The sequence below is a fragment of the Misgurnus anguillicaudatus genome, chromosome 9 (assembly GCF_027580225.2).
Source record: "Misgurnus anguillicaudatus chromosome 9, ASM2758022v2, whole genome shotgun sequence".
Lineage (NCBI taxonomy): Eukaryota > Metazoa > Chordata > Actinopteri > Cypriniformes > Cobitidae > Misgurnus > Misgurnus anguillicaudatus.
The window spans coordinates 7,001,177-7,019,727 of record NC_073345.2 but is presented as its reverse complement, the minus strand read 5'-3'; the positions used below and the strand labels follow the sequence as shown (position 1 = coordinate 7,019,727).

The window sequence follows — 18,551 nt, the reverse complement described above, 5'->3', positions numbered from 1 at the left end:
CAAAAACAGACGTTCAGACACAGAATGCGCATTTTAAAAAGGAGAATAACTGGGTATAGCATTGTTTTTCAGAAAAACAGATACTTAGTATTTTGTTTTGATTTAGTACAGTCAAAAAAAAATGTAATCAAAAGCTCCAATAAATCAAATTTCTTATGTAGTTTTTTTATATTTATGTTACACAACATTTGCATTTTTACTTCGCAAAACCCTGACCATAAATTGGGATACAGTAGAATGAATACATCTTTTAAAATATGTACAAAATAAGACTAGGGAATTGAACTTGCTGTGTGTTACTTTAAGGAGCATTAAATCGAATTATCTTAAATATCAGATGCATCTATTAAAAGGCACATATTATTACATTTTTACATGATGTAATGTAAGTCTCAGGTGTGCCTAGAATGTGTCTGTGAAGGTTTAGCTCAAAATGCACAGATATTTTATTATATCACGTTCAAAATGCCCCTATTTGAGTGGGAGCAAAAACACGCAGTTTTAATGTATGTACCTAAAAATGCAAACTCCTTCACCAACAAACAGTCAGCGCTTTTGGTTAAAAATAGATCTGATTTCTGTGAATACAGTCTATAGTATCTTTAGTCACATAGCACTACAATGTGCTAAGAAACACATTTAGAAAAGCTTTTGGGTAAAATAAACCAGTCAGTCAGTGCCTGTGGGCGGAGCTTTATCAGTGTGACATCACATTAACAGGAGAATCAAAACAGCATGTCTAATGAGACTGCTTTGGTTTAATAGGGATTTAAAAAGAAGGAGAGGTTGGATTTTTTTTTCATTGTAGGGTTGTTGTGTTCACACACTGCCAACACACGTTTATGTCCAAATACCTTGTAAAAGTGGATTTTTGACTACTTTATATCCAAGTTTGAAATTCTAACCCTACGATTCTTTCCTCCTGCCACTAGCACACTATAGGAGTGTATCACTTGAAGAAGAAAAATAAAAACACAGCACTACTGTCAGTGTGTGATGCGGTGCACCTGCTGCTTATTGCATCTCATCGCAGGTACCCGTTCATAAATCCCGCATTGTGTCTCTCCGCTGCAGAATCTGCTTTCATTCGTGCATGTGGTGGCCTTGATGTCCAAGAGCAGCATAGCTGGGCTTCCTTTGAACGATGACTGCCTGGATCCAAACCTCTCCATCTACTTATACATCAACATGAAAACCCACTGCAGCTCTATTTCTGTAAGCACCCCCATGAGTTTCGGATTTTCTCCCTAAACCCTTTCAGATGGATGTCGCTTCTAATCTCAACAAATTTGCAAAGCAAATGTTCACGAAAAAAATCGTCTTTACATATTTTAAGATAAGTTTTTAATGAGATTAGCCTTTTCAATTATCTTTCTGATGAGACTGATTGAAGCAGCTTAATTACAATAGTTCCTGCGTATGGATGTCATCTGATGTGGATCTCTCACTTTTTATACAGTATGAAAAAAATTAAAGCTGTATAGATTCAGAGCATTTTATAAATATGAGCTAATACTTAGAAAAATGCATAACGTGGTACTTGACATTGGTACATCATATACATTGGAAAAATGTCTCTTGAGATTGCAAGCATACAGTTGATCTCTTTTAGGATTTACTAAAACCGTTCTTATTTAATTATTCATTATATGCTCAATTTCATTAAAACAGACTGAAGGCTTTTGGGAAATACGAATGTTTCATTGAGATGTCTCATTACACTAGAGTCCCTTGTTGAAACTAATGTTTCACCAAATTACACATTTTCCACTTAATTTAGATGCACTACCCTTCTGATTAATCTTCAAACATCAATTGTAGCTTAGTTTGATTTATTTCTTCTCACTTCTCTTTCCTACCTGATTCGTCATCAGTCTTGTGCTCGTTCTCAGAATCGGTGAGGGTGAGAACCGAATGGTCGGGACTGGAGAGACACGAGCTGCGGCGGGACTTCAAAGGCTGTCCGCTCCACAGCTGGACGGCACGCTCCGGGGTCATGACACCCTCGGGGTCAGAGTCCTCATCCGACCCGGCGTTTAGAGCGTATGGATCCTGGAGCAGGCTTATATCGGAGCGATACGCGGTGGATGTCGAGGTGGGTTCACACATGCCCAGATCAGCCAATGTGAAGGTCCCTGAAATGCAAACACAGGCATTGTAACCATTGCATAATGAATACACAATCTTTCACTTCTCTGTATCACTGTAGAAAGTGTTCATGTATTGTAGTAATGTGAGCCTTAACAAAACCAGTCATAAGTAGCACAGGTTTATGTATAGCAATGGCATTGTATGGGTCAAAATGATAGATTCACAAATGTCATTTACAGGTAAGATCTGAATTTTTACATCTATCATCATTCCCTAAGGCTTTGGATTTAATGTAAATAATATTACGTTCAATGCTTTAAGTGGGCCGGTACGCGGCAGTACTCAGTACCGCCACTTTCAAATATAGCTCTTGAGCGTACCACCACCTCTCCGTGTGCCCAGAACGTGCTTTTAGCATACCGGTGCGCTCATCTGCACATCTGTTTAAATCAGAGGTTTTAATCCTTTGGCTGTGCGCCCTTCACAATGCACGCTTCCTAATTCGTCCCACGTGGTCTGGAGGTGTGTGTTTGTGTGTAAAACGCACAACCATAGCTGCTCGGTCAGACGCAAGCTTTTTCCAATACCCTTTTGTAGGTACGTGACAATCTCCGCTGTCGCGGCTGTCAGTTTGTTTTAATTGCTAAACTACAAGTGAACAAAATTTCAATGAATTTGAACGACGGGGACCACCCGCAAAATGGAAAACAATAAGACAAAATAAAGTGATGACTTTCGAGTTTCAAATGACCAGTATTTTGTTATTCTTGAACCCATAGACATGGTCTTGGTGTCATTTTAAAGCTTTTTTCAAGCTAGTTTTAGCATAAACATGTTGAAAATTTTACTCAGTAATAAAATGATTTATTATTTTTTTAAAAGGTTGTCTGTTGCCTGCTGTATAAAACCCCTTTAATATAGTTGTTGTTACCTCAGGGGAGGAGTCGAGTCAGCATAATAATAATAATAATAAAGTACCGGCACCTCTTTCCGGTCACTTAAAGCAGTGGTTCCCAAACTTTTTTAGCGTGTGGACCCCTTGTGTACAGTGCATTTTTTCGCAGCCCCCCGAAAGAAAATGTATGACTAAAACAGTTTTAAAATGTAATATTTTAATTAAACAAAACATATAACATTATACCTAGTAGTGCTGTTGGTTAGTTGGCTTATTATTTTTAGGTTTAATTACATAGAATTCATGATAAATGAATGTATTTTATAAAATGTCATAAAACTGGGGCCCCCCTGGCACCATCTCGGGGCCCCCTGTTTGAAAACCACTGACTTAAAGCATCGATACGGGGAAAAAATCTTTGCACATTGACTCTGAAATACTCGTCCAAAATTTTCGTTAAATGTTAAAAAATGAATACAAGCTCATGTTGTGTGAATCACATTTACACACTGCCTCCGAAACTCTCATCCGTCATTAAAAATATTCGGTTCAGGTAAAAAAAAATCTGTGTTTTTCGCATGTTTTGACATCAGGGCCATCGTACAAGCAAACTATAGCTTGTTGCATCTATTCGCAGTGCTAAAGAAAACTTTATTTTGTTATGTGAATTTTTTCTCAACGGATGACTTAATACGCATTGTATACAGTGTGCAAGGTTTGTGTGAGTGACGAATTTGTACAATAACCAATACGAAAAAATACAGACTACAGTGTGCAAAGATCTTAAGGGGTCTTAAGGAAAAACAAACATCACACAAATCTCATTTTCAACAACTATTACATCTGAGCTCTTTAAATAGATTTCATCTTTGCACAATCTGGCTCACAATCTCAACTAACTTCATAAAGTGTCACTCTCACTGCTTTTTAAAATTGTTGGCTACTTTTTGCTACGATTACTTTTACAAAAACGATTACATTACATTTTAAGTATAAAAAAATCCTACGTAAGCACAATTTACATCTGTCTACAGATTTACACAATTTACATCTATCTGTCTGCCTTTTTTTAATCACTTTGGTATTGGCTTTCAAATCAAATGGATTCAAGGTCACGTGAAACATAAATTCACTTAAGTGTATCCAAACTTTTCACTGCTGGTGTATATTCATTTAACAGCGGTTCTTAATGGAATATCATACAGTCATCCAAGAATATGAATTCAGTTGATATAAAACTAAATTAATTAGGAAAGACTGCACATTAATGAAGTAAAAACATTAAAAGCACAAGATTAATCCCAAATGAGGAACATCCATAAATCTGTGCACGGCATAAAACCACAGCAATTAATGACTTGAAAAATATAATGACTCGCTATTACTGTACAGCCATGCAAAGAAGGAAACCAGCAATATTTAATAATGATTTCATATGCGGCTAAAACATTACAGTGTGCTGAATTGGCTTTGCATCCTCCTATTCAGCACACCAGAGAAGCATTTTTGCACAAACAGCCTATTGAATTTGTGCATTTTTCACAAATGTAGGGGAAAAAGCATCAATGTAATGTGATTCCACGACACAATAGTTAATCAGGGACTGTATGGTTATAGGGAACTGGGCACACAGGAATTTTAATGGGAATAGGAGGGGGTGGAGTTTCATTCTGCACATTCGCTCTTAAAAATTAAGGTGCTAAAAGGATTTTTACAAAGACATTTTTCTGTATCAGAAAGGTTGTGTGGATGTTAAAGGTTCTCTTTTATCAGCCTTTATTTTTAAGAGCGTACTCATTTAATGCATACCTGATACATAGTAACCAATGGCAACCGGGGCCAGCTCCACGTAAGCTGTGTGAATAAAAACAAAACTCTTCTCCATAATCTCATCACATTACTCTTTATTTTTCTTGATTGCTTTCTTCTAAACTCCTACACAATGCAACATTTGCCGTATAACAGACCTATATAGCAGAATTTCTCTAGCTGTTTTTATCTGTGGAAAGTCACGTGAATCTTTTGCCCCCCAACTGTTGTGTGTCTACTCCAAAGGGAAAATTTTTCCAAGGTGTAAATTTGAGATAGTGTCTACCTAAACCGCCAGAAGGCATTTTGAAAACCAGAAAAAACTCCCCCTGAAGAGCCCTTAAAAAGGCCAAAAACCTCCTTCAGCGCCTTAGTCTGTTTAGACACAATTTCCCCACCTTTGCTCAGACACCCTGGACATTAAAGTGAATATCCCTTTTCACCCAATGCTAAAATCAGAGAGACGGGCAAGGTCGTTTGTTGAGGGAGAGGTTACCATGGCAACGTAGCATCTTCACGTGCTGTCAGGTACAGCGAAGCGTTTCGAAAAATGCACGAAAATCTCTCTTCGCTTCAATCATCTCTTTTCAGGCCTCCGACACACCCTGATTGACAAAGAGCCCTGCTGCGACTAAGATGCAAATGTTAACACGGCCGCACGCTTGGCAAGCTAAAACTGTGAAGTCCCATCAAAACATTTCAGAATATGAAAAACACGCTACACCCTGTTGCAAAACCCCGAAGATTTGAAATGTTTGCCTCTCTGAGGTTTAAAGAGCATAGATGATGCTCTTTTCAAGTCTTAGGTCTGTGACGCTAACTATCAGCAAATATCAAGTGTTATTGCAGGACTCATTTAGCCATTAATATTCAAATGACTGCACAGGAGATTTGGCAAAGCAGAGTCAGTTTCTGCTTAAAGGAACATCAAGGATAGCTTTAGTTTAGCCAAAGGAAAGCCTAATTATCTGTAAAAAGATTCGTTGTTATCTGTAAAAAAGATTTGTTGTTTCAACTTAAAAAAGTCATTGTTTGTGCTGCATTAAAATTATTTTGAGTTAATTCAACTTAAAAATATTAGTTGACTCAACTTTTTTCACTTAAATAATTTTTTTAAAAGTTTAATTAACTACAAATTTGAAAGCATCACAAACACTTGCTTTTACAGTATTATTTACCAAAAGAGTCATTCCTACATTTGTGTCGACATAATAGTGTATATTTTAATTAAAAAATGCAATTATACAACTTCTTTAAAGCTTGTCTTATATGATAAACTCCCCTCCACCATAAAACACAATGACATGTACCTAGAATTAAATGAAATTTTAAATAATTACTCTTCCCGGTTTATGATACCCCTGAGTTGTCCTAGACCCCCTTCAGGAAGAAGCTTACAATTTTAGAGGAAAATCTGATCATCTACACAAGAAGCAAGGTATGTATCACTCTTTTATCAGCTCTTTATTTTAACAATTTAGAATAGTTTACTGATGTGGTAAAGCATAACACGTCCCCCCGTTATGCTTATTTATAGAGGAAACAATATTTTTTGTAACTTTGAGAAATATTAAATGTTAAAAATATTCATCTATGGTCAATATGTGTTTGCTTGTTGATTACCACATGAGTAGTAATGGCCGAGTTTGGCATAAAATGTCACTCCTGTTACCATCCACCCTGTTACTGTTACTCAAAGAAGATTAGTTTAACAATTTTCATGGTTTCAGTACAGTTTATTATTCCAGGTGGAGTGAGAGTAAATGAGTTGCCTTTCTTTAAAGAAATGTTTTGCTGTTCACTGGTGTGATGTCCATCCTGTTACATTGTGTTTTTTCTCCTCTGACCACCCTGTTACCTAGTTTTTTATATGAAAAATCTGTAATAAAAGTTTGTCATATATTTACTGCTACTTATCCTCATATTGTTTCAAACCTTCATGACTGTTGAAAACTCTTCCGGGCACAGTATTGCGAAACTATGCGATATGCTATTCTGATGTAGCCTGGGTGCCAGACGATCTTAGCCCCGCCCACCACATTTTGTCCGATGATGGACAGATGATCAACAGTAACGTATCAACCACGTCACCAAAGAGCGCGAGTGTTGAATCTGTTTACAACGAAATGGCTGCCGTGGTAGAAATCAGATGTGTGGATTCTGACATTGAGTCTGTTCTAAAAGATATCGACAGAGCATTGATTTAAAAAGAGGAACAGAGAAACGCGATCAAGGCATTTGTTTATGTTTTCGCCGTCATTCCTACGGGATTCGGCAAAAGTTGGTCGCACCTATGGAGGACAAAGTTAAAAAAGCAACTGAAATGGGTATCACGGCGATGCAACTCGGCGTGCACGACGAGATGGATATAATTAGCGGTTGTTGCCAGCTTCTTTTTGGAAGCCCGGAATCTTGACTGCTGAATAAGTGGAGGGACATGCTAGGCTCCGATATTTTTCAAGCCAACGTATAATGGGTAGCTATCGTCGTGGATGAAGTTCACCTAACGTACAAATGGTAAGAGATAGTCTTACTGTATGACTTAGTAAATACTTAATGTTGTGATATAAATGAAATGTTGTAAACATAGTAGGTGTTGATGTACGTTCGCTAACTCAGACTTGGTATAATCACAATGATGTTAGTATCATTGTAGCAAAATTGCTAGCAGTTCGGTCAGGCTGCAAAAGACAACATTTCAACATACGTCACACACTCCGTTGCTCTGATTGGTCGTAGGTCTATCCAATTGAGTGGAGAGGCATTTTCGGTTGAGACACGCCTCATAATTATAGCTCAATGGAGCGGTATCAGACTCAAATTCTGACTAGAATTGAGTATGACAACGTCAGGCTAATTCTGATGTTGACCGTTGTGATAACAATATTTTTCCAATATATAATTTCCCAGACAAATGCTATTTTTATCAACTATTTTTTTATCATTTAGACATGTAATTATCATACTGAAATAAACAGATAATACATATTCTTCTAGTGTAATTAAACCTAATTCAGGGTAAAAAAGATGTACTGTTAAAGATGTACTCGATGACTCCTGCCATATTTATTTTCCGCTCTCTTCTTTGAGCCTTTGCGCCTGTGGTATAGCCAATAGTACAACAGTATAAAACCTACTTGGTGGGGTATTTAGTAAGGCCCCTTCTGATTGTTCTAATTTGGACAATCTAAGCATACAACACACAAATGATAGACATGTGAAATAAATTTAGTTATCGTAACTCTCTGCCATATGGATATTGCATACTGTTATCACAATAACGAAAAACATATCGTGCAGCCCTAGATCCGATTTTTTGCTCATATGTGATCTATGTCTCTTTGTATGACAGAATAAACAGCACAAACCACATTGAATCTGATCTTTTCGATTCTGATTTGAGCAACTTCTAAATGTGGCTCTAAATCAGATACAGGTCAGATGTTTTGCATCAGTCTGAACAGTCATATCAGAATTCATATGACTTTTACATCACTCTAGATTGATATGCGTCACAATTGCGGAAATATTTGCAAAGCCACTTAAAAACATTCAAGACATTAAATATTAAGCTTTTGTTGAACATCCCCTTATACATGAAAGCCCCTAACACGCAAATAAGTGTGTAGGAGTTGTCCAGATCCGACCGGGAGTTTGAGATAAACCTCGACAACTTGCCGGTCTGCGCAGCTCAGTATGAAGTCCACCACACCCGCTCAGTAGTCTGCACGTTCATTTCCGTATTACAATGTGCTCGTCTGATGTTCATCTGATTTTAGCCACGTAATGTGAACCGTCAAAAAAACGGATCTGAGCGAAGAATCCGAATTGAGCATTAATACTTGCTCTCTGAACGTAGTCTTAGTTCTATCTACTTGAATGTGGAAAGACAGATATCTCTAAAATCGAGTGCTAAAATAAAGCAATAAACCCCAAGAAGCAGTGGGTTACCAGTGCATTTTATAACACAGGGTTCCTGCAGGTTTCACCAAGTCAAATTTAAGACTTTTTAAGACCTTTTTAAGACCATTATGAGTGAAATTTAAGACCAAAGCAGCACAATGATCTCAGAAATTCTCAAAACATTATATTTTTTATTATATCTTTGTTTATTTTATTTTTTTGACAAATAAAATCCACTAATATGGGAAGATCAGTATGGTCTGCTGCTGATATGTGGCTTGTTAACATGTTTTACACTTTCTCCACCCATACGTTATGTGCATAAATATGCGCTATACCGCCATCGAATTTATTCCCCTCTCTAATTACACAATAATGAAATGAAAAGGAAATTTACTATTAAAAGGCTGTTCGTGGTTTGTGGTGTGTTGCAAACAAGGCCGTTTCTAAATCCGAAGGCTGTAGCCTCCAGAGGTCGCATTTGTAGGCTGCATATGAAAACTGTGGAACATTAAAGTTGACTCATTGTTGATGGCGCGGGACTTGACGGCCTGACTGTTTAAGTTGATTTTCAATAAAGCAGTGTTGATTTTTTTGTTTCTGGGTCCTCTGTTTCAGAACCTTGCAAATGCTCTGGTAAGCCACGGGCTAGTTGGTTAAATTAACACAGAAAAGATTTTTCTCGCCAAACCTACAGTATACAGTCGGATCACAACATCTGAAATATAGCTTATGGCATGAATTGCGTGGATTATAATAGCCTACATTTGTATTCTCTTTAAAAAATAATGATTAAAAACTGGATTGAAGAGACACCCAAAGTGCAGAACTTTTCTTTTTAGAGGCCCACCCATCAAATACATTCTTCCTCCGTCACTGAGGCATTTTAATTTACCATTTTATTTTTTTTCAGACAACCTTTTTGGGAATAAATGGAGGTAAGAAATGTAAGACTTGGGTTAATTAAATTTAAGACCTAGGGTGAAAATCTGGCCATTTTTAAGACTTTTTATGGCCTTAAATTTAACTTTCTAAATTTCAGACTTTTTAAGACTTTTTAAGACCCCGCGGGAACCCTGATAACAGCTAAGGGGCGTTGTTAGGCACAACGCGAAGCGGAGTGCTTAAAACCCCCTTAGCTGTTATAAAATGCACTGTAACCCCACTGCTTCGAGGGGTTTATTGCGTTTATAAAACGGTTACTTCATATGCATAACATTAGCGGGATTTTTTCAAATAAAACACAAATAAGTTGTAATTATATTAGTACAAATATTACTCTTCCACAAAACAAAGTAGTTCCTCAGAATCAAGTGCGACTGAAACAGAGCGCAGTTCCCAACCAACAGAGATGCAGCAAAGACACAATGAAAATATGATTTAAGACTGTGGTGTTTATTTTATAAATCAACATTCATCTAATTTATACATTAACATTTATAGCCTATTGTGCAACTGTTGAAGTGATGATCAAATATGCTTGGAAGCATGCTGAACTCTTTTCCCGTCAGCGTTTTTTAAAAATGTTGCCACCCAGTTTTAGTTTAATGCCTTACAGAAAATTTATCTTCTTTAAATAAACATAAAATATCAAATGAAAGAACAGACCATCGGCTTTCAAAAAAAAAAAAAAAACGTTTCATCCTACCTTCATTTGTTCTCTTATCACCTCTCAAATTTTTAAGCTAAAAGCGGAGATAATTCCATTTTTGTGAAGAACTTATTTAAGAGATCAGATTCAGAGACTGATGAAAACACGCTGTTTTCAGTGTTGAGTGAATGTCTCAGTGTTTAAATTGGTAAGATCGCCACCCAGTGGATAATAGTGGACGTATGAACTTGAGTTAGAAACAGCCTGATCTCACAAAATACGTGAAATAGTCACGCATTAAACTCCTCAGACAACGTTTTCTCTTTATCGACGAGATACAATATTTATTGACATTTATCTGGATATCGCCATTAATTGTGTAACTGTAGACAAATTAAAAATATGATTAAAATGTGGTGTTTATTTTCATAAATCAGTACGCAGCAACAGTGGCGCAGTGATACTTATGTAGTGTGGTCTGAACCGTGGGTTTACCGGTGTATTTTATCACGGGTTAGAATGCGTTTCAACCAATCAGAATGAAGAACCAGAACTGCCCGTTTTATAATCACATTTAAACAACATTTTTCTGACGAACAATTAAACCTGACATCAACTTTATCATAACTTTTGATTTGTTATCTCAAATTGCACTTAAAACATCTTTTTTCAAGGTTGTTTTATTTACTGCGCATGTGCACAGGTTGACTCGGTACAAAACCCCTCCCCCAGAGAGTCATCAGTCTTTATCGATTAATGATTGGTTCTTTTAACTGGAAGGCGGAACTTTCGTCGCCAGAGCGGCCATATTGAGAGTGGCATTGTCCCTATAGACCCTTTTACTGTTTGTACATAATGATGACGTGGCAGCATATGCGTGCACAGTTTGGCAACAGAAGTATGGCAAGAATCAGCAGTGAAGCAATACAGAGTTATTTTAAAAAGTTGACTTTATCAACACAACTACCAGATCCGTGTACTATAGTGGAGTGGATAGAAGACATTAGCAGATGACCAAATATAAAGCGGCCAGATACATATATGCGTATATACGTATATTATATTAGTGCAGTGCTTCTCAAATAGTGGGGCGGGACCCCCAGGGGGGGCTCGAAGCAACACCGGAGGGGGGGGGGGGGGGCGCGAGACCCTGGGGAAAATACTTTTTCAGGAAGTGTTTTTTTTTTTTTGCAGCGTCACTTATAGACATTACACCCCAATCACGCTGATAAGCCACTGGTGTTTTTTATTTTTATTTATTGATTATATTTAATGTAATTTTTCAGTATCAAATGGTCAAAAAATATTATACTTTAAATAAGAATTGATTTTTTATTTCAGGCAATTGATGCATTTTAAGTCTTTTCTGTTACAGACTAAAAAACAATGTTAATAAAGTTATTCTTTGTTGTAAGTTGATCGATATTTCTTTTTTTTTGTGTTTTCTTTAATGTTAATAAGGATACACTGTAAAAAATGTCTGTAAATTAAACAGTAAAATACCGTATAAGTGATACAGAATAAAACCGTATTTCACAAAACATGTGATAACCGTAGGATTCACTGTGAAAAACTTTAATTAGTTTTACAGACTAAGACCTTACATTTAACAGTAAAAAACATATAAAAATATGGTTTATTGCAGTAAAATTAACAAGATACTGTATTACCATAAAAATGAAAAAAAAATTCTTGAGCAATATCAGCGTAATAGATATGGCATTATGCGTTATTGGTGTAACATTAAAACTTTTAGAGAATATATTTGTTACCAATATACTGAACCATCTGTTTATATTTTACTAAATCCTTGTTGATAGAGTTTAAAAATTTGAATAATATCAGTCTGCACTATAGTGGTCATCATGCAGGCATTTGTCATCAAGTTTCTACTTTTATCACACTAAATTTACTTTTAAACATAAAATTACAATTATTTTCTAAACATGGACGATAAGTTTACAACTGCTGTCAAAACAAGATACAAGTCCTCAACTATTCCAGCATCCACACACGTGATTTAGTAGACAAATATTCTTTCTGACGTGATGTAATCACAAGTCAAATGGATATTTTCCACCAAATTTATCCCATTAAATCTCCAGTTTGTGGTTGTTTAAGATTCATTTGAAGTCACCACTATTGTAATTAGTGTTTTCTTTAGTTAGGCATTTGTCCTTGTGACCTTCACTGACCTAACTCTCCTCTTTTAGCAATTGCAACAGTGCTTTATTAAGACCACTTGTTTATTGCTAGAGGGAGTAGGAAAAACTATCATGTGATCTATTGATTGCTTGTATGTCATGCATATAATTTTATATGCATAAAATTGTATAAATATTTTATGAACATAAAATGATAAAAGAACAATAAAGATATAAAGCACAAAAAAGTAATGCTCAGTTGAAAAAATGACACTGCTTTGAACAAGACTGCTGTAATGCTTTAGTTAGTTTCTTTTTTTTGCTTCAGAGAGACATCAACACTTTGGATACAAATCTCAACGATGGTGACAGTAAATGGTAAGAAAGTTGCACAATTTTGTCATGTCACAATGCATGATGGGAGTTATGAATGAGTTTTCTACAATCCTGGTACCCAGCATGCATTGCAGCATGAAGCTTTGTTGTTGAATGTCACCATTGTTGCGTTTCATAGGCGGATTAAAGTGTCTGTAAAGACTACGGAGAATGTACTGTAAATTTACAGTATTTTAAAGGAATTAAAGGAAATGTCTATAAACATAATGGAAATAGTACTGGTAATCTATTTTACAGATTTTTTTACAGTGTAGCATTTAAATTAGACAGTTCTGAGCTGTAAAATAGATGGTACCGAAATGTCATTTGTACAACATAAACCTTTACAATAAATAGTTTTGAGCTGTAAAAATGGTAATGAACCATAAATACTACAATGTTAACCCTTGAATTTGCCAGATATAAACTGTTTTAGCAACATAAACATGTTAAATAGACAGTAATAAACTGTAAAAAAACATTTATAAATTTGTAAAATATACAGTACAATGGGTGCAATCCCGTAAAACCAATAACATTGCTACCGTATTTTTGACGGTAAAGATCTGGCAACCACAGCTGCCGGTTTTCTACCGTAAAATGTACGGTTTATTTTTAACAGTGTACAATGTTTTGCAGATGTGTCATTTTATAAACAAATTATACTATTTACAGTCGCGGCGGAGAGTTGGGGGGCGCAAAATGTTTACCTCTTCCTAGGGGGGGGCGTGACAGAAAATAATTGAGAAGCACTGTATTAGTGCAACCAAACGCAACAACCAGACCTTTTGATGCTGGGAAACCGTTTTAATAAACTTTTTGATTTGCTAACACATTAGAACCAGGCTATTTGATCACGTGGGTTGTAAAAGGGTCTATACATATAGAATTAATAGAAGTGTTTAATTTTGAAGTTTAATATAGAAAGTGTAATATCTTTGCTCATGTATACCCATTCATGCACAGTTCTGAAACCGGTGCCGGTCACTTTTTCTTATGCATTTACAATGAACTTGGACTTAAGCTTTCAGGCCTGAAAAGGCTGTGAAAGCCACATAAAATAGTTCATTGACTTAGGGTCACTTTCCAAGTCTTCAAAAGCCATACAGCTTTGACAGCCTTCAAAACATTTCCTTTTGTCCTCCACAGAAGTGTGAATGTCATACGGGTTAAAATTACTGTAGTATGACAAAAAGAAAGAATATTCATTTTTTTGGTGAACAATTTATTTCATTAAATGAAAAATGAAAAAAAAACACAACATAAAAAACTGAATGCTAGTGAATAGATGTCATTAAAAATACTTTTTCATTTCCTGCTGGAAGAACAAAGTTTCTCTCACCAAGTATTCAACGCGATTCAACGCAACAGCAGCGGTGTAAATTATTCCTTCTAAAAAGACGACGAAGCCTATATTACTTCATAAATGTCAAATCACCTGCATTTTAATAAATCCACCGACCTTTCTGAATTCCACACCACATGCGTTGTTTCTCAAGCAGTACTATCTTGCACTTCTTCCAGTTTTGTGAGGCCAAGCAGTCGTGCTTTTCATCTACAGAGATCAATACCATCAGATAGAGAGGGAGGACGCAGTCAGCATGCCCTGAATAATGTCGGCCCGCTTGACTGAACTGTTGGAGAAAATAACTGCTGTAAAATAAAAAAGATTCCTGCAGCCCCAGCAAGGCCGTTTGGGTCATTATGCCGTGATACGGCTTGATGTTTAATCTGACTGGCTTTACAGCTGGTTCCTCATTTGTGTCATGACAGCTTCTAAAGGCTCTCTTCTTTAAACGCATGCGGTAACATCATAGCATCTCATACTGTTATGTCACCACCTTTATTATTTATCCCAATGTTTGCTTTTTTGTTGTGTTCAATAGTATTAATATGAGACAACAGGTCAGGTGGGACATTTTTGCTTGAAAAGTTAATGTTTTACAGACCCTGAAATAAGAATGTAAAGGGATAGCACCCCCTAAAATGAAAATAGTCATTTAGTAACTCACATAGCATTCTAAACTCATCCCTTAAACCCCATTCACACAACACTTTAGTCCCAGAAAATTGTCAGAGAGGCTTCTGTGTGAACACCTACACCTTCGTAAATGTTCTGGGATCGCTCCCCTAAAGAGGACCTACTGTAACATAAACAGAAAGCATTCAGTGTGAACAAGAAAACAATGCCGAAACAATGCCGTATGGGGCGTGCCATCACAACCAGAAGTTATAGTTCAGCTCTTTGACACAGGGATTTAAACGCAGATCAACATTCACGTTTAAAGAAATGTTGGCAAACTGGACTAAAGCAAAGATCCAGGAGCTCATCACTGAGCACTGAAGCTGAGATCATTCACCAGCATGACAAAACACCCCATCTTACGCTCCTTATCATCTTGTCATAAACTAAAATGTATGCGCATGGTTTCTTTAGAGAGAAATGATAGATAATTAATAAACTTCAGACGCTGTGCCGTGCAGGACTTTAAATACGTCACACAAGTCTTTACGGGATCTTTAAGGTATGTGTGTGAATGTACGCACAGACAAATCCCGGATGTATTTTCAGTGTATTTTCTGTGATCTCTGTGTGAAAAGGGTTTACTGACTTCTTCACTGTCTGAAAAAAATTTTAGTTAGTTGTAACACGGACTGTTTACATTGTTGGACAGGGTTGAGCGGTATTGTTTTCATGCTGCCAAAAGACGCTCTCGCGCAAATTTATGGAAATGTATAATGTTTTTCCATAGAGTTATTGATGAATGAGTGTTTTGGTGGAATGTAAGTACATTTTTTCATCATGTTTTTGTCAGTTTCTGAGTTCAGTGTCTTGTCGACTAAAACATAGCATAATTTTGAAATATGTCTGCACTTACCATATGAAAACCGCTAACGTTAACGTAATTCTTGCCGTTGTTTTAAATAGGCTACACACTAAAGATTGCTGGCTGCCAACAAAATACATGTGCCTGTCTTATCAAAAATTGTTTGTCAAAATTTATTTTTTTCATATCTTTAATATTGATTGAATAAGGTCACGTCAAAGATTGAAATCATAATAAAATGGATGGCTAAAATCAGACTTTGATGCTCATTATCTCAGAATTAAATTTTAAAACTGTAGTATGGTTATTACAGACTGGGTCACATATAAAAATGTTTCTTTTTTTGTCATAATTGTGCTGCTTTTTCTCACATATTAAGAGATTTGTAACCATTTATAATTGAACTATTATTAGAAAAGGGCTGGATGAATGAATACAGTGTGTCTATTATAGACAGATATATAAACAATATCCACTTCAAGTATATAGACAAAATAGTATTGAAATATTTGCCTGCAAACTTAATTTTTAGCAAGTGTTACAACTAACCCCCTGCCTGTTATTAAACCCACCTATGGGGTAAGTTGTAACGTTTGCACTTCTGTCACGTTTGGTGTAATTGTCCAAGAATGATAAGTACTAGAAACAAACTTTAAATGTTTATTTATTGGCTTCCGTTCCAAACACAGCACTGAAACAGACCTCCTCAAAGTTACCAACGACATCCTCCTCTCTGCTGATGCTGGTCATCTTACCATTCTTATCCTCCTTAATCTCACAGCAGCTTTTGACACTATTAACCACTCCATTCTTCTGTCACACATTAAAACTTCTCTCAATATCACTGGCACTGCCCTCTCCTGGCTAAAATCATATTTCACAGTTAGACAACAGTTCATCCATATTAACAATTGCACCTCCTCTACTGTTCCACTGTCCCAAGGTGTCCCCCAGGGTTCGGTGCTTGGTCCTCTCCTCTTCATATTATATCTGCTTCCTCTTGGCAACGTCATCCGCCATCATGGTCTCAACTTTCACTGTTATGCCGATGATGTTCAGCTTTACATGTCTACAAAATCCATCACCTCTGCCACCCACTCCACTATATCCAACTGCCTCACTGACATTAAATCCTGGATGCACAACAATTTCCTTCAACTGAACTGTGAAAAAACAGACATGATTATCATCACTCCCAAATCCATCAAAAATTCCCTCACTGTTGATAACTTCACCCTGTCTCCATCCCTTCTCAGTCACAACCTTGGAGTCACCTTTGACAACAACTTCTCCTTTGAGCCGCACATAAAACAAATCTCCAAAACTGCCTTTATTCACTTAAAAAATATTGCTTGACTCCGTCCTTTTCTTTCCTTCTCCGCTGCTGAAACCCTCATCTACGCCTTCATCACCTCCAGAATCGACTATTGTAACAGCATCCTCTACGGCATAACATCAAAAAGCTTAAACAAACTCCAATACATTCAAAATTCTGCTGCTGGTCTACTCACCAACACCCGCACCCTTGACGACATCACTCCAGTCCTTAAGAACCTCCATTGGCTCCTGGTTCCACAACGAATTCAATTCAAAATCCTTCTCCTCACACATAAAGCTCTTCATAACCAAGCCCCTTCCTACCTTACCGACTTAGTTCATCGCCTCGATCCATCACACTGCCTCCGCTCTTTAGATACAAACCTCTTGACTCTACCTCCCAGGACCAAGCGCCGAACTTGGGGTGATAGAGCCTTCTCTGTTGCTGCCCCTTCCCTCTGGAACTCTTTACCCCAAAAATACAAGACTGCACAGAATTTCCAAAATTCAAAATCATGATAAAAACGCATCTTTTTAAAACGGGTTTTAATGGTTTTTTTTTCTTTTTCTCTGTAAAGCGTCTTTGAGTACTTAGAAAATCGCTTTTCTTTTTAAATTTAATGTATTATTATTATTATTTGTAGCAGAGATGTGCGTGTAGCTTGTGTAGAAATATAATTAATCAAACTCAAACATTTTTGAATGATTGAGCCAAAACCAAAAAGCGTTATGTTGTGCCCCGCTCTCCCCTACTATTCAGGTAGAGATAATTAAGTACATATGTACTTCTGAGGTTCTAATATTAACTCCTTAGGTTTAAAGGTGTACTTTTAAAAGTGAACTTCCCAGTGACAGCTAGGGACCATTTATTGACTATTTTTTTGACACTTTGTAAAATAAACTGTGACATTTTTATGTATACCCTTGCCATTTTCCATAAACAAAGTGAATAGGGACTGAAGCTGTCAAGTTCCAAAATAAGAAGAAAAACAACATTAAAGTAATCAATGCAATTAATACCATATATTCCAAGTCTTTTAAATATAAGAAAAACATCTAGAATTAAGTAAGTTGAATTTATTTGTAATTTTTGATAAAATCTGTAGCTGGGTTGCAGGGTCACATTTACTAAAAATGTTTCCGCCTTAGTCTTAAATCCAACTTTCACATTATTTTAAAAGTACCTTAATGCTGTCAAAGCTCCAGTACCACATCACTATTTAAGATGTAAAAAATGGCAAATAAACAATACCCTTTCAACCCACATGCATGAGTATAATGATTCCATCGACAGAGGCTTATTTTAGACAAGTTATAAGGCACAACCCTTTTTCACAAAAGAGCCAATTTTCATTGGCAGGCTAATTTGCAAGGCTTATAAACCTCTGGATACTTGCATTAGAGTCCATTAAAGTCTGGAGGGGGTGAGAAATTAGGGTTCACTCCACTGGCTTACCATTTGCCTTGTGCAAATGAGTCGACTACTTAAAAACCCAGATACTCCAGGTGCTGGGTGTGACTTAGAATCTAATAAGCTGCCATGAGTGCACAAAGAACAGAATATAAAATGCAAAAGCCAGTTTCACTAAATAGAAAGT

At 36.5% G+C, this 18,551-nt stretch overlaps 1 protein-coding gene across 2 annotated transcripts in view; it reads right to left on the bottom strand.

Moving 5' to 3' along the window:
- tenm2b (teneurin transmembrane protein 2b) overlaps window positions 1-18,551 on the bottom strand; it is a 368,733-nt gene that overhangs the window by 253,054 nt on the left and 97,128 nt on the right. For both annotated transcript variants that reach the window (XM_055181247.2, XM_055181248.2), the window contains exon 3: window positions 1,860-2,135. In XM_055181247.2, coding sequence (XP_055037222.2) covers window positions 1,860-2,135 — 276 coding nt within the window. The remainder of the gene's footprint in view (window positions 1-1,859; window positions 2,136-18,551) is intronic.